The following is a 17,875-nucleotide window of genomic DNA, read 5'->3' as shown; positions in this document are numbered from 1 at the left end:
CACCTATCCTAACTTGTAGAACTCGATTCGGGCAACAAGATAAACACCTGCTTGACCCGGCGCATGCACATTAAGGGGGCTCAAATTAACAAAATTAAAGGGAATAAAGGGCTATTTAGACCATTTTTTAATTAAAAAAAGTATTTTTTTTTCAAGGGGCCCCCAGGGATATCCCGACGGCCTAGCCAGGGTAACCACCTATCCTAACTTGTAGAACTCGATTCGGGCAACAAGATAAACACCTGCTTGACCCGGCGCATGCACATTAAGGGGGCTCAAATTAACAAAATTAAAGGGAATAAAGGGCTATTTAGACCATTTTTTAATTAAAAAAAGTATTTTTTTCAAGGGGCCCCCAGGGATATCCCGACGGCCTAGCCAGGGTAACCACCTATCCTAACTTGTAGAACTCGATTCGGGCAACAAGATAAACACCTGCTTGACCCGGCGCATGCACATTAAGGGGGCTCAAATTAACAAAATTAAAGGGAATAAAGGGCTATTTAGACCATTTTTTAATTAAAAAAAGTATTTTTTTTCAAGGGGCCCCCAGGGATATCCCGACGGCCTAGCCAGGGTAACCACCTATCCTAACTTGTAGAACTCGATTCGGGCAACAAGATAAACACCTGCTTGACCCGGCGCATGCACATTAAGGGGGCTCAAATTAACAAAATTAAAGGGAATAAAGGGCTATTTAGACCATTTTTTAATTAAGGGGCCCCCAGGGATATCCCGACGGCCTAGCCAAGCAGGTGTTTATCTTGTTGCCCGAATCAAGATCTACAAGTTAGGATAGGTGGTTACCCTGGCTAGGCCGTCGGGATATCCCCGGGGGCCTCTTGAAAAAATATTTTTTTTAATTAAAAAATGGTCTAAATAGCCCTTTATTCCCTTTAATTTTGTTAATTTGAGCCCCCTTAATGTGCATGCGCCGGGTCAAGCAGGTGTTTATCTTGTTGCCCGAATCGAGTTCTACAAGTTAGGATAGGTGGTTACCCTGGCTAGGCCGTCGGGATATCCCTGGGGGCCCCTTGAAAAAATACTTTTTTTAATTAAAAAAATGGTCTAAATAGCCCTTTATTCCCTTTAATTTTGTTAATTTGAGCCCCCTTAATGTGCATGCGCCGGGTCAAGCAGGTGTTTATCTTGTTGCCCGAATCAAGTTCTACAAGTTAGGATAGGTGGTTACCCTGGCTAGGCCGTCGGGATATCCCTGGGGGCCCCTTGAAAAAATACTTTTTTTAATTCAAAAATGGTCTAAATAGCCCTTTATTCCCTTTAATTTTGTTAATTTGAACCCCCTTAATGTGCATGCACCGGGTCAAGCAGGTGTTTATCTTGTTGCCCGAAGCAAGTTTTACAAGTTAGGATAGGTGGTTACCCTGGCTAGGCCGTCGGGATATCCCTGGGGGCCCCTTGAAAAAATACTTTTTTTAATTAAAAAAATGGTCTAAATAGCCCTTTATTCCCTTTAATTTTGTTAATTTGAGCCCCTTAATGTGCATGCGCCGGGTCAAGCAGGTTTTATCTTGTTGCCCGAATCAAGTTCTACAAGTTAGGATAGGTGGTTACCCTGGCTAGGCCGTCGGGATATCCCTGGGGGCCCCTTGAAAAAATACTTTTTTTAATTAAAAAATGGTCTAAATAGCCCTTTATTCCCTTTAATTTTGTTAATTTGAGCCCCCTTAATGTGCATGCGCCGGGTCAAGCAGGTGTTTATCTTGTTGCCCGAATCAAGTTCTACAAGTTAGGATAGTGGGTTACCCTGGCTAGGCCGTCGGGATATCCCTGGGGGCCCCTTGAAAAAATACTTTTTTAATAAAAAAAATGGTCTAAATAGCCCTTTATTCCCTTTAATTTTGTTAATTTGAGCCCCCTTAATGTGCATGCGCCGGGTCAAGCAGGTGTTTATCTTGTTGCCCGAATCGAGTTCTACAAGTTAGGATAGGTGGTTACCCTGGCTAGGCCGTCGGGATATCCCTGGGGGCCCCTTGAAAAAATACTTTTTTTAATTCAAAAATGGTCTAAATAGCCCTTTATTCCCTTTAATTTTGTTAATTTGAACCCCCTTAATGTGCATGCACCGGGTCAAGCAGGTGTTTATCTTGTTGCCCGAATCAAGTTTTACAAGTTAGGATAGGTGGTTACCCTGGCTAGGCCGTCGGGATATCCCTGGGGGCCCCTTGAAAAAATACTTTTTTTAATTTAAAAAATGGTCTAAATAGCCCTTTATTCCCTTTAATTTTGTTAATTTGAGCCCCCTTAATGTGCATGCGCCGGGTCAAGCAGGTTTTATCTTGTTGCCCGAATCAAGTTCTACAAGTTAGGATAGGTGGTTACCCTGGCTAGGCCGTCGGGATATCCCTGGGGCCCCTTGAAAAAATACTTTTTTTAATTAAAAAATGGTCTAAATAGCCCTTTATTCCCTTTAATTTTGTTAATTTGAGCCCCCTTAATGTGCATGCGCCGGGTCAAGCAGGTGTTTATCTTGTTGCCCGATTCAAGTTCTACAAGTTAGGATAGTGGGTTACCCTGGCTAGGCCGTCGGAATATCCCTGGGGGCCCCTTGAAAAAATACTTTTTTAATTAAAAAAATGGTCTAAATAGCCCTTTATTCCCTTTAATTTTGTTAATTTGAGCCCCCTTAATGTGCATGCGCCGGGTCAAGCAGGTGTTTATCTTGTTGCCCGAATCGAGTTCTACAAGTTAGGATAGGTGGTTACCCTGGCTAGGCCGTCGGGATATCCCTGGGGGCCCCTTGAAAAAATACTTTTTTTAATTCAAAAAAGGTCTAAATAGCCCTTTATTCCCTTTAATTTTGTTAATTTGAACCCCCTTAATGTGCATGCGCCGGGTCAAGCAGGTGTTTATCTTGTTGCCCGAATCAAGTTTTACAAGTTAGGATAGGTGGTTACCCTGGCTAGGCCGTCGGGATATCCCTGGGGGCCCCTTGAAAAAATACTTTTTTTAATTAAAAAAATGGTCTAAATAGCCCTTTATTCCCTTTAATTTTGTTAATTTGAGCCCCCTTAATGTGCATGCGCCGGGTCAAGCAGGTTTTATCTTGTTGCCCGAATCAAGTTCTACAATTTAGGATAGGTGGTTACCCTGGCTAGGCCGTCGGGATATCCCTGGGGGCCCCTTGAAAAAATACTTTTTTTAATTAAAAAATGGTCTAAATAGCCCTTTATTCCCTTTAATTTTGTTAATTTGAGCCCCCTTACTGTGCATGCGCCGGGTCAAGCAGGTGTTTATCTTGTTGCCCGAATCAAGTTCTACAAGTTAGGATAGTGGGTTACCCTGGCTAGGCCGTCGGAATATCCCTGGGGGCCCCTTGAAAAAATACTTTTTTAATTAAAAAAATGGTCTAAATAGCCCTTTATTCCCTTTAATTTTGTTAATTTGAGCCCCCTTAATGTGCATGCGCCGGGTCAAGCAGGTGTTTATCTTGTTGCCCGAATCGAGTTCTACAAGTTAGGATAGGTGGTTACCCTGGCTAGGCCGTCGGGATATCCCTGGGGGTCCCTTGAAAAAAATACTTTTTTTAATAAAAAAATGGTCTAAATAGCCCTTTATTCCCTTTAATTTTGTTAATTTGAGCCCCCTTAATGTGCATGCGCCGGGTTAGGCAGGTGTTTATCTTGTTGCCCGAATCAAGTTTTACAAGTTCGGATAGGTGGTTACCCTGGCTAGGCCGTCGGAATATCCCTGGGGGCCCTTGAAAAAGATACTTTTTTAAAATAAAAAAATGGTCTAAATAGCCCTTTATTCCCTTTAATTTTGTTAATTTGAGCCCCCTTAATGTGCATGCACCGTGTCAGGCAGGTATTTGTCTTGTTGCCCGAATCAAGTTTTACAAGTTCGGATAGTTGGTTACCCTGGCTAGGCCGTCGGGATATCCCTGGGGGCCCCTTGAAAAAGTTACTTTTTTAAAATAAAAAAATGGTCTAAATAGCCCTTTATTCCCTTTAATTTTGTTAATTTGATCCCCCTTAATGTGAATGCGCCGGGTCAAGCAGGTGTTTATCTTGTTGCCCGAATCAAGTTTTACAAGTTCGGATAGGTGGTTACCCTGGCTAGGCCGTCGGGATATCCCTGGGGGCCCCTTGAAAAAATACTTTTTTTTAATAAAAAAAATGGTCTAAATAACCCTTTATTCCCTTTAATTTTGTTAATTTGAGCCCCCTTAATGTGAATGCACCGGGTCAGGCAGGTGTTTATCTCGTTGCCCGAATCAAATTCTACAAGTTAGGATAGGTGGTTACCCTGGCTAGGCCGTTGGGATATCTCTGGGGGCCCCTTGAAAAAATACTTTTTTTAATTAAAAAATGGTCTAAATAGCCCTTTATTCCCTTTAATTTTGTTAATTTGAGCCCCCTTAATGTGCATGCGCCGGGTCAAACAGGTGTTTATCTTGTTGCCCGAATCAAGATCTACAAGTTAGGATAAGTGGTTACCCTGGCTAGGCCGTCGGGATATCCCTGGGGGCCCCTTGGAAAAAATACTTTTTTTAATTAAAAAATGGTCTAAATAGCCCTTTATTCCCTTTAATTTTGTTAATTTGAGCCCCCTTAATGTGCATGCACCGGGTCAAGCAGGTGTTTATCTTGTTGCCCGAATCAAGTTCTACAAGTTAGGATAGGTGGTTACCCTGGCTAGGCCGTCGGGATATCCCTGGGGGCCCCTTGAAAAAATACTTTTTTTAATTAAAAAATGGTCTAAATAGCCCTTTATTCCCTTTAATTTTGTTAATTTGAACCCCCTTAATGTGCATGTGCCGGGTCAAGCAGGTGTTTATCTTGTTGCCCGAATCAAGTTCTACAAGTTAGGATAGATGGTTACACTGGCTAGGCCGTCGGGATATCCCTGGTCGCCCCTTGAAAAAATACTTTTTTAATTAAAAAAATGGTCTAAATAGCCCTTTATTCCCTTTAATTTTGTTAATTTGAGCCCCCTTAATGTGCATGCGCCGGGTCAAGCAGGTGTTTATCTTGTTGCCCGAATCAAGTTCTACAAGTTAGGATAGGTGGTTACCCTGGCTAGGCCGTCGGGATATCCCCGGGGGCCCTTGAAAAAATACTTTTTTTTAATTAAAAAAATGGTCTAAATAGCCCTTTATTCCCTTTAATTTTGTTAATTTGAGCCCCCTTAATGTGCATGCGCCGGGTCAAGCAGGTGTTTATCTTGTTGCCCGAATCAAGATCTACAAGTGAGGATAGGTGGTTACCCTGGCTAGGCCGTCGGGATATCCCCGGGGGCCCCTTGAAAAAATACTTTTTTTAATTAAAAAATGGTCTAAATAGCCCTTTATTCCCTTTAATTTTGTTAATTTGAGCCCCCTTAATGTGCATGCGCCGGGTCAAGCAGGTGTTTATCTTGTTGCCCGAATCAAGTTCTACAAGTTAGGATAGGTGGTTACCCTGGCTAGGCCGTCGGGATATCCCTGGGGGCCCCTTGAAAAAATACTTTTTTTAATTAAAAAATGGTCTAAATAGCCCTTTATTCCCTTTAATTTTGTTAATTTGAGCCCCCTTAATGTGCATGCGCCGGGTCAAGCAGGTGTTTATCTTGTTGCCCGAATCAAGTTCTACAAGTGAGGATAGGTGGTTGCCCTGGCTATTCCGTCGGGATATCCCTGGGGGCCCCTTGAAAAAATACTTTTTTAATTAAAAAAATGGTCTAAATAGCCCTTTATTCCCTTTAATTTTGTTAATTTGAGCCCCCTTAATGTGCATGCGCCGGGTCAAGCAGGTGTTTATCTTGTTGCCCGAATCAAGTTCTACAAGTTAGGATAGGTGGTTACCCTGGCTAGGCCGTCGGGATATCCCTGGGGGCCCCTTGAAAAAATACTTTTTTTAATTAAAAAAATGGTCTAAATAGCCCTTTATTCCCTTTAATTTTGTTAATTTGAGCCCTCTTAATGTGCATGCGCCGGGTCAAGCAGGTGTTTATCTTGTTGCCCGAATCAAGTTCTACAAGTTAGGATAGGTGGTTACCCTGGCTAGGCCGTCGGGATATCCCTGGGGGCCCTTGAAAAAATACTTTTTTAATTAAAAAAATGGTCTAAATAGCCCTTTATTCCCTTTAATTTTGTTAATTTGAGCCCCCTTAATGTGCATGCGCCGGGTCAAGCAGGTGTTTATCTTGTTGCCCGAATCAAGTTCTACAAGTGTGGATAGGTGGTTACCCTGGCTAGGCCGTCGGGATATCCCTGGGGGCCCCTTGAAAAAATACTTTTTTAATTAAAAAAATGGTCTAAATAGCCCTTTATTCCCTTTAATTTTGTTAATTTGAGCCCCCTTAATGTGCATGCGCCGGGTCAAGCAGGTGTTTATCTTGTTGCCCGAATCAAGTTCTACAAGTTAGGATAGGTGGTTACCCTGGCTAGGCCGTCGGGATATCCCTGGGGGCCCCTTGAAAAAATACTTTTTTTAATTAAAAAATGGTCTAAATAGCCCTTTATTCCCTTTAATTTTGTTAATTTGAGCCCCCTTAATGTGCATGTGCCGGGTCAAGCAGGTGTTTATCTTGTTGCCCGAATCAAGTTCTACAAGTTAGGATAGGTGGTTACACTGGCTAGGCCGTCGGGATATCCCTGGTCGCCCCTTGAAAAAATACTTTTTTAATTAAAAAATGGTCTAAATAGCCCTTTATTCCTTTAATTTTGTTAATTTGAGCCCCCTTAATGTGCATGCGCCGGGTCAAGCAGGTGTTTATCTTGTTGCCCGAATCAAGATCTACAAGTTAGGATAGGTGGTTACCCTGGCTAGGCCGTCGGGATATCCCGGGGGCCCCTTGAAAAAATACTTTTTTTTAATTAAAAAAAAAGTCTAAATAGCCCTTTATTCCCTTTAATTTTGTTAATTTGAGCCCCCTTAATGTGCATGCGCCGGGTCAAGCAGGTGTTTATCTTGTTGCCCGAATCAAGTTCTACAAGTTAGGATAGATGGTTACCCTGGTTAGGCCGTCGGGATATCCCTGGGGGCCCCTTGAAAAAGTTACTTTTTTTAAATTAAAAAATGGTCTAAATAGCCCTTTATTCCCCTTAATTTTGTTAATTTGAGCCCCCTTAATGTGCATGCACCGGGTCAAGCAGGTGTTTATCTTGTTGCCCGAATCAAGTTCTACAAGTTAGGATAGGTGGTTACCCTGGCTAGGCCGTCGGGATATCCCTGGGGGCCCCTTAATTAAAAAATGGTCTAAATAGCCCTTTATTCCCTTTAATTTTGTTAATTTGAGCCCCCTTAATGTGCATGCGCCGGGTCAAGCAGGTGTTTATCTTGTTGCCCGAATCGAGTTCTACAAGTTAGGATAGGTGGTTACCCTGGCTAGGCCGTCGGGATATCCCTGGGGGCCCCTTGAAAAAAATACTTTTTTTTAATTAAAAAATGGTCTAAATAGCCCTTTATTCCCTTTAATTTTGTTAATTTGAGCCCCCTTAATGTGCATGCGCCGGGTCAAGCAGGTGTTTATCTTGTTGCCCGAATCAAGTTCTACAAGTTAGGATAGATGGTTACCCTGGTTAGGCCGTCGGGATATCCCTGGGGGCCCCTTGAAAAAAAATACTTTTTTTAAATAAAAAAATGGTCTAAATAGCCCTTTATTCCCCTTAATTTTGTTAATTTGAGCCCCCTTAATGTGCATGCACCGGGTCAAGCAGGTGTTTATCTTGTTGCCCGAATCAAGTTCTACAAGTTAGGATAGGTGGTTACCCTGGCTAGGCCGTTGGGATATCCCTGGGGGCCCCTTGAAAAAATACTTTTTTTAATTAAAAAATGGTCTAAATAGCCCTTTATTCCCTTTAATTTTGTTAATTTGAGCCCCCTTAATGTGCATGCGCCGGGTCAAGCAGGTGTTTATCTTGTTGCCCGAATCAAGTTCTACAAGTTAGGATAGATGGTTACCCTGGTTAGGCCGTCGGGATATCCCTGGGGGCCCCTTGAAAAAGTTACTTTTTTAAAATAAAAAAATGGTCTAAATAGCCCTTTATTCCCTTTAATTTTGTTAATTTGAGCCCCTTAATGTGAATGCACCGGGTCAGGCAGGTGTTTATCTTGTTGCCCGAATCAAGTTTTACAAGTTAGGATAGGTGGTTACCCTGGCTAGGCCGTCGGGATATCCCTGGGGGCCCCTTGAAAAAATACTTTTTTAATTAAAAAAATGGTCTAAATAGCCCTTTATTCCCTTTAATTTTGTTAATTTGAGCCCCCTTAATGTGCATGCGCCGGGTCAAGCAGGTGTTTATCTTGTTGCCCGAATCAAGATCTACAAGTGAGGATAGGTGGTTACCCTGGCTAGGCCGTCGGGATATCCCTGGGGGCCCCTTGAAAAAATACTTTTTTAATTAAAAAAATGGTCTAAATAGCCCTTTATTCCCTTTAATTTTGTTAATTTGAACCCCCTTTATGTGCATGCGCCGGGTCAAGCAGGTGTTTATCTTGTTGCCCGAATCAAGTTCTACAAGTGAGGATAGGTGGTTACCCTGGCTAGGTCGTCGGGATATCCCTGGGGGCCCCTTGAAAAAATACTTTTTTAATTAAAAAAATGGTCTAAATAGCCCTTTATTCCCTTTAATTTTGTTAATTTGAGCCCCCTTAATGTGCATGCGCCGGGTCAAGCAGGTGTTTATCTTGTTGCCCGAATCAAGTTCTACAAGTTAGGATAGGTGGTTACCCTGGCTAGGCCGTCGGGATATCCCTGGGGGCCCCTTGAAAAAATTACTTTTTTTAAATAAAAAAATGGTCTAAATAGCCCTTTATTCCCTTTAATTTTGTTAATTTGAGCCCCCTTAATGTGCATGCGCCGGGTCAGGCAGGTGTTTATCTTGTTGCCCGAATCGAGTTCTACAAGTTAGGATAGGTGGTTACCCTGGCTAGGCCGTCGGGATATCCCTGGGGGCCCCTTGAAAAAATACTTTTTTTAATTAAAAAATGGTCTAAATAGCCCTTTATTCCCTTTAATTTTGTTAATTTGAGCCCCCTTAATGTGCATGCGCCGGGTCAAGCAGGTGTTTATCTTGTTGCCCGAATCAAGTTCTACAAGTTAGGATAGGTGGTTACCCTGGCTAGGCCGTCGGGATATCCCTGGGGGCCCCTTGAAAAAGTTACTTTTTTTAAATAAAAAAATGGTCTAAATAGCCCTTTATTCCCTTTAATTTTGTTAATTTGAGCCCCCTTAATGTGAATGCACCGGGTCAGGCAGGTGTTTATCTGTTTGCCCGAATCAAGTTCTACAAGTTAGGATAGGTGGTTACCCTGGCTAGGCCGTCGGGATATCCCTGGGGGCCCCTTGAAAAAATATTTTTTTAATGAAAAAAATGGTCTAAATAGCCCTTTATTCCCTTTAATTTTGTTAATTTGAGCCCCCTTAATGTGCATGCGCCGGGTCAAGCAGGTGTTTATCTTGTTGCCCGAATCGAGTTCTACAAGTTAGGATAGGTGGTTACCCTGGCTAGGCCGTCGGGATATCCCTGGGGGCCCCTTGAAAAAAAAATTAAATTAGAAATTTCCAACCCTTTTATTCACTGACTTTTGTCCCCTAAAAAATCCTCGTATTAGGGCAAGCCAGCTATTTTATGGTTGCCCGAGACGTGTTCCACCGTTTAAAACCCCTAGCTAGCTTTTAAAACCCATAATTTTTTAATATCGAATATTGAATATCTGTCCAACTTCACACGCGTTTGAATATCGAACCTGAATATCCAACCAACTTCACAGTTTGAATATCGAATATCGAATATCCAACCAACTTCACGCCGGTCCGTAGAGGTACTAGTACGGTGCTTCATTCATGTCATACGTCACGAGCAAGGTTCTGGAAAACACTTTGCTCTTGGAGAAAGACACCAATAAATTCTGTGATTTCAGGCACGACTGGAATATCTCCTGGATGGAAAGATATTGATTTGGAATTCGAACCCTTTTGAAAAAAGGATTTATAATATCGATCATTTTCAATGGCTTGGGCAGCTGGGAGACATTTGTGGTTCTTGTGCAACATCTATTTGGTGTGCTTACATCATCTTCGCTTCGCCGAAGCTTCGGGTAAGTTGTCATGATTTTACGGTGTGGGCGGGCGGGAAGGTCGCTCATTCAAGAAGCGCTCCCTGGGCCACAGGGCCTGCGCCTGGCTGTATTAAATTTAAAAGGCTGTCCCGCTGTCGTAATGCTACAGTGTAGATATGTGTGGGTCTCTGCCAAACATGATGATATGGGATTGATGGGGCTCATATTTTCTCATTTATGGTGTTTTAACGTATATATTTCATTTAAAACTTTCAGTAAATACCACATCAGTTGGAAAATACAATCACTTGTCTTGACTCTTGCACTGCACTCTGCAGCCTCGTTTCCATGTCTGACTCGGACTGTCACTGTGTTGTTTGAAATTAGGGGAAGTTCATTCAGAGCAGGTCAGACAAAAAGTTTGTTGAAATATACCAGAAAAGTAATGATAGATATTGGTCGAGGAAATTGCATCAAAGATTAAGAAATGTATTAGAATGTTACATGTTTTTTTATTTGTTTTGTGATATGTATTTCTTTAAAAAAATCATTAATACTAATCTCATACGTTAATTCTTGTTATTTTTTCTTTCAGGAGCAGGTGTTAAATAATTTGTATGTTGGTATACTGAAGGTGCAAAATGACTTTCCATTGTTTTTTTTAATAATTTTTTTACTTTACGATATATGGATAGCTACAACCATACCCGGTGCCAATATAAAAAAATTTAAATTCTTGTAACTTTTCAATCTAAATCTTTGGTGAATTTTACAAACCTTTACCAATCTTTTTATTATTTTGTCTATTATGTTAATTAAACTCAGGGTCGTCCCCTTTATGATTAGTGTCTGAGACTCTATAGGCACTTAATACACTCTCAGACTCCATTTTTGTCTAACTTTTAAATGTTTCCCCAGCAGTTACATGTACATGTATATGTCTGGACAAGGCTGAAATTTCAGGAATTCTGTGATAAATATTACATGATCGAAAAAAAAATAATGTGAGCCAGTGAGTATGCCATTGTGTAAACTTTCAAAATTATTTGTTCTATTTTATGCATGGACAGTATTAAAAGAGTGCTGGGGAAAATACCATATCAAATCTTAATGATGCTGGTTTTGTGAGATCATTAGGTTTCAGAATTTCCAGTTGACTCTCAAAAACAATGTTAAGTACCTGTAGGTTAGACTCCAGACTGTGTTAAAATCTAGCTCTGTACAGTTAAAGTTAATCAATTTTATGTATTAATTAATTTTAGTTTTTATTGAATTATGCATGTATATCAATATATTCTAATTATTTGTTTTTAAGCCTTTTGTCTCACCTACATAGCAGAGTAAGACTATACATGTAGGTGCCGCTTTTCCAACGGTGGCGTCAACACCAAATCTTAACCAAAGATTAAGTTTTTGAAATAACAGGATGACTTGTAACTAGTATTACAATTATATTAATTAGTTATTTACCAAAACACCCCAATTTAAGGATTGATTTATTAATCCTTTCCAATATTATGGAAAAAAAGATTCTCAGATTGTGTTTTCTACTGTCACAGTTACATAGGTATCTGTTTCATTGGTAGTGGACACATGTACATTATAGATAATCAAGTGGTGATGTCTCTACTGCATTTTAAAGTTGTAAAAGATGTAACCATAGAGTTTAAATTTTGTATTAATGCGGGTGGCCTCATTTGCCCCATCGGACATGTTGAGTTCATAGGAATCCAGTCAGAATAAAAAGAGATTTACTAACTACTGTTACAGTTCTGGCATGCGCAATATTGCCTTTTACAACTAAACTACTAAGTTTAAAAGTTAATACACATTACTGGGTACATGTAGATACAGAACTTGCCTCTCTAAAGTGGCAATGCTACTCTAAAAAGTTTTATTTGAAGATTCTGCTGGGTTTGTGTTCCTCCTGGCCATGTGCACTGGGCTGTGAGACGTTCTCTGTGCTCAAAATCTGTGCTTAGGAACTGTCTCAAATACCACACAAACAGTAATCCATTTGACCCTAGCCATTCTCAGGCGGCCTTACATGTATATACCCCACTCTCCCACTCTCCAACGGACATTTTAAAGGTCAAGTCTACCGCAGGAAAATTCTTATTTGAATCAATAGGGAAAAATCAACCAAGAATAATGCTGAAAATTTCATCGAACTGGGATGTAAAATAAGAAAGTTGTGACATTTTTTTAAAGTTTCGCTTATTTTTCACAAAACAATTATGCACAACTCAGCAACATGCAAATGAGTGAGTTGATAATGTCCCTCACTTTTTGATACTATTTCTTTTGTTTTTTAATGTTTGAATTATACAATATTCAAATCTTTACAGATTTGACCAGCTTGACTGAACCATAAAATGTTAAAGCAATTATAATTCTGCATGTTCATTGAGGAAGAAAACTTGTTTCACCTTCCATTGAGGAGAAAATTTGAATACTTCATATAATAAAATACAAAAAATAGCACTTGAGTGAGTGACGTCATCAGTCCCCTCATATGCATACCAACCAGGATGTGCGTTTTCTGTTTTGTGAAATCAAGCAAAACTTGAAGATATCATATCAACTTTACTATTTTACATCCGATTTTGACGAAATTTTCAGTGTTACGCTTGTTTACATTTATCTCTTTGATATTCAAATCAACTTTTTTTTGTTGAGGTGGACTTGTCCTTTAAATGGACATCTTCAATATAGTATGTACATATACATGTAAATGTGTATGTACTGAGAATGTTTTCTTGAATCTGAACTCTGATAATTTTGAACATCTATTGAGGAACACACTGCAGTGCACCATTGTACTGTCAAGTGATATGCATTGCACTATTTGAATATTATTATCAAGTGAATTGAATTCAACTTCAATTGAGTTTCATTTGACCTTAATGCTAGACCTTTTGTATACCGGTAGTTAAAAAAAATAATAATGAAGACCAGCAGAAAGGTTTTTTGGTTTATTGAAGAAAAGAACACCTCTTTTGCAAGAACCTGCTTGGAATTTCACAGGCTGTACAGCACAATTTTTATATTCAATCTGTACATGTATCCAAAACAATATGAATAAAATAATAACATGTTTTGTCTCCAATGGCCCACAATATTGAGCATCAAAAAGCTTGATATGATGCAGGTATCCCATGCATATGTTGCATAGAGATAATTTATGAGTGTACACAAGGAGGATACAAAGTTTTTATAGGAAGAAACATTTGCTATGAAATACATGTAGTTCATTTCCCAGCTGACGTCATGTACATATATATTTCCCATTTTTTCCTGAGGGAAGAAATGAATTACATCACATGTGTTTTCCACCCCCCCATACTTTGCCAAAGACACATACATGTAACTGTCACGCATGGCAGCTCAAGCAATTAAGCCATTGTGCGAATTTCACTGGGTGCACATCTACATGTAGAACGTGTGGGGGCCGGAGGGGGGGGGGGGGGCTGCCAAATGATCAGCATATCTGAAAAGTTTGATGAAATTTGTAATACATGCAGTTTACTACCCTTTTTTCTTTCTATTTTTTCTTTTTTTTTGGATTTAATGAGGAATGATAGAGGTGGAAGAGAGGGTGTACTTATACCTGTATTAAAGGGGGAGTGAACTATGTGTGGTCTCTCATTGACTGTATATTATAAATACATATTCTTAAAATATACATTTTTCAGACATCTACTTTAACTACAGAGAATACATTGACCTGTATTTTGTATAGAGAAACTAAAATGTTTTGAGAGGAAAAGTAATTGTTTTGGTACTTGGTATTCATTTGCAGTAAAAATGTATTGAGTAGTTAATTTTAATAGCATGTTATCATTCAATTTGGTCTACATTACTAGACTACACTAATATTATGGGAAACTGGCCGGGTATTTGAGGACTGTAGGTGGCGCTTTGCCTATTGGTTCGTATCTGCTTTAAAACAAATTTCCAGAACAGGCTAAAACTATTTACAATGTACACTCTGGAACATCAATAGTAGAATACATGTCATGTACATGTACATGTATAATATTGATGTTCCTTCGATGTGAATAGTTTTTAAATAGCCAGATCCTCAACCATTACACAGTTTATCTATATTTTGAATTATGTCATCAAAGTGTATGAATGCCACGTTGCTCAATAGCAATGCAGTAACTCCAAACCTGAATAATCAGTATTTACAAATTCCTGAAGATCAGGCATGTGTGTGTTAAAACTTAAAACATACTTTTGACTAAAAGTAATTGATGCTGAAATACGTTCCAGTTCTATGATTATAAGCCCAATGACCAATACAATTGTTGTATGGTCATTTAAAAAAACATCAATGAATCAGGCTGTATTCTTGTATTTATGCTTTACTATCCTTGGATTGGGTACGCCAGAATAATTCCCACAAATTCCATCTTGGTAAAAAGACCAGAAATGAACACAAATTTCACACACTTTCTATCCTGATAAACTGCACCTATTTGATGGGCACCTTTTGAAGACAGATTGTACTGTACATTTTTTTATACATGTACCAGTACGTATTTTATACAGAACAATTTTGAGCAACTCTTTTTACCCTTTACCTTTCTTTTATAATACTATGTTGTTGGTTTTTTTACATGTAGGAACAAACCAGTCTTCTCTACAAACCCTTGTAAATTGTATTTTTTCAATCATTACTAATTTCAATTAAATCTTGTAAAAAGACACTTTATGCCTGTTTTTGTAAATTAAAAATCTACATGTAGTTCTAGAACATTTTTTATGACAACCAAATAAATTCAGTGAAAACAAAAGAAACGCTATTTTTGCGCAAGACTGATACAAGTGATTTGCATGAATCCAAAAAGCTCAATTCCTTACACGGACGAGCAAAAGTTTGGCCTTCATATTTCATTTTTATACATATTGGTTTTATAACTTAAAATAAATAGTATTTTACGGACCCGTGGAACCTCAAATCCACATATTTTGAAGCTCATGGTTTAGCCATAGTCACCAAGTAGCCATGATGAATCTACATGTACATGTATATACGTCTGTCTTCTCTGTATGAAACGATCTGCGAAGAACATTGAAAATGTAAAGCAAACTAATTTTAATTTTTAATGATAACCACAGTCACAACGATGCACAAACTTCATTTATTAGTACATGCAGATGAGATGAGTTACCATGGTAATCTGGACGTGATATTTTCTTCTACCTATTCCAGAAGCTAATTCAATCAGTGTGAGAAGGAACTAGGGCTCAGCTTTCCCTTTTAATGTTGGCATTGCATTATGGAGGTGAAGAGAGGTCAAGTTTATTTTTTCTCCTTTCAGGACTAAGCCTTGACAGCCATGCAGACATGTGTACACTCAAGTCCTTTCAATACACTTCTACACTGTTCATGAGGATATGTTGATGTTGAGAATGATTTTAACTGCCTGCATCGGGGTGTAGAGAATAGGGAGGTTACACTGATAAAATTTTTGACAAAATCTGTAAGCATGTCAGCCTGGAATGTGCAAATGTCTGCTGCTGTCTGCTGTAGAAGCTACATGTACATGTAGTAAAGTGATACTCCAGGTTCAAGATATTTCAATAAAATTCACAGAGCAAAATGCTAAAAATTAGATGAAAATCGGGTAGCAAATAAAAATTTATTGAATTTTAAAGATTTGCACTACATGTATGCTGATGAAACAATTCTACATGTACATGTACATACATGTACATGTATGCAATTCATTAGGTGGACTGATGATGCCATATATCCCCTCTTGTTCTTTTGTATTTTATTGAAATTAGGTTTATTCAATTTTTTACCAAGAACTATAAAACTACTTGGATCGACAACTGATTAAGTGCATTACATGTAGTTATTTCTTTGCTGTATTCATCATATTGGAGACACATCATATACACATTTATGAAAAAATGAAACAATTATGATTTTAAAACTGTAAACATATATACAGTAAGAACTAAGAAAGGAAAGTGGGGATGTGACATCATCAGCCCATGTAATGAATATTCATGAAGACATCATCTAGTACCCTTTTCATAAACCTATCCTCCAATTAGCCGCCTAATAGTAATGCGGATAATTCAATAAAAATTGCGTTCACAAACTCCGAAAATTATCCGCATTATTTTTATGAGCGCCCGTCCTGAAAAAGGCGGATAATCGTCATGGCAACTGGACACGCCCCCTCCGATGCGGTGGTGTTGGATTAGGGTGACCTTGTGACTGCACCATGACAATTATCTGCATTATTTGGAAATGCGTTCATAAACTCAAAATCTTGTCCCGATGCTGCTATTATGTGGATAATAGCAGCATCAAAATAATGCGGATAACTCTGGTCCTCCTCCAATTTTACGACCAAATTATGCTACTATTAGCCGCATAATTGGGTTTATGAAAGGGGTATAGGACTCTTTAACCAGAATAATGCAAATTTTTAAATTCATTATCAACTTCGTTATTTGTTATTCGATTTTGATCAAATTTTCGGCATTTTGCTCTGTGAAGTTTAACACTCTATTCATTTACAAGTAGATGTAAGTACATGTATCTTCAACCTGGAGCATCCATTTGAAAAATAATCCCTTTAGAATTATTAAGAACTGAAATACATGTACATGTATATGCAGGTCTCATTTGTTTTGATACACCCATCTCACCCAGGTAAAGTTCATTTTCAAGCCGAAGACTTACAGTGTAACCTCTTACAGTAGCCAGAGGATGAACATTATTCTTGCCTCCAACACCTCCAACACTGCAAATCCTGCAACCTCCAAATGTAAAGTACATTAATATGTACATGTACATGTATACATGTTTATAGGACAAAATTCCTGTATGTTTTTCAGATTTTTAGTAGTAATCAGTGCATAGACCATTTGTGCCAGGGAAAAGTACATGTAATTTGCTTCCACAATGGCCAAATGCTATTTCACTCAGATTTTCTGTGACCGAGTATGTATGAAGTCACCTACATGTGCCTCTGTGTAGAATGTGATTTGTGTGAGAACTACTATTACATACGTGCATGCTGGTAAATGGAAATTTATGTGACCTTGAAACTCTTGTATTATACAGAGGAAAGACCTTGAACAATATTCAGAAAGAAAAGATCAAATAAATGAGATAAATTCTTTTGATATCAATGCCCCTTTGAACACCAAAAGCTACTCGGGAGTTGTATTTTTGGAAGGCCCGGTATCTGTATGGATGCCCTAAATCTACATGTGTACATGTAATCTCATTTTATTGAAGCAGACAGAAATGAAGAGGAAAGGTCTCTGTTCACAGAAGAATTCTCAAATCTAATTACCGGTATAGTATGACATCAGCATACACTGTATTTTATTATTGGCATCTTTCTACACTTCCCATCAACTACATGTACATCATGGGATGTCCAGGAGGATGAACCACAGGATCAACCTCTTTTGTTTTCGTTTATTTTTTGTTGTTGTTTCTTTGGATGGATTTTTGGCCTGTGGCGAATTCTGAATTTTACTTTTTAATTCTCATGAATTTGGCAAAAATCTTATTTTCAAAATTTCCATCACAACTTTTATAATGTGTAGGCCTACAGACTACAAGCACACACTATGAAATTTGTAGGACTTCATTCAGCTCTAGCCAATTGAAGTCCATGATAATGCATACATGTACGTACATGTAGGGCCTTAAAGGGGAAGTTCACCCTGAAGAAAACTTTGTTGTAAAAATAGCAGAAAAAATAGTGAAAAATATTGGTGAAGGTTTGAGGAAAATCCGTTAAAGAGTAAGAAAGTTATTAGAGTTCAAAATTTTGGATTTGTGACGTCATAAACGAGCAGCTGCCCCATGTGTTATGTAATAT

At 38.8% G+C, this 17,875-nt stretch overlaps 1 protein-coding gene across 1 annotated transcript in view; it reads left to right on the top strand.

Moving 5' to 3' along the window:
• Positions 1-9,782: 9,782 nt before the first annotated feature.
• Positions 9,783-17,875, top strand: part of LOC121421804 (low-density lipoprotein receptor-related protein 1-like) — a 122,152-nt gene continuing 114,059 nt past the window's right edge. The window contains 1 exon segment of the mRNA XM_041616606.1: positions 9,783-10,046. Within this exon segment, the coding sequence (XP_041472540.1) occupies positions 9,959-10,046 (88 nt within the window). The 5' untranslated portion in view covers positions 9,783-9,958.

The sequence above is a fragment of the Lytechinus variegatus genome, chromosome 1 (assembly GCF_018143015.1).
Source record: "Lytechinus variegatus isolate NC3 chromosome 1, Lvar_3.0, whole genome shotgun sequence".
NCBI lineage: Eukaryota > Metazoa > Echinodermata > Echinoidea > Temnopleuroida > Toxopneustidae > Lytechinus > Lytechinus variegatus.
Note: the sequence above shows the minus strand (reverse complement) of the source record. Positions and strands in the feature narration are given on the sequence as shown.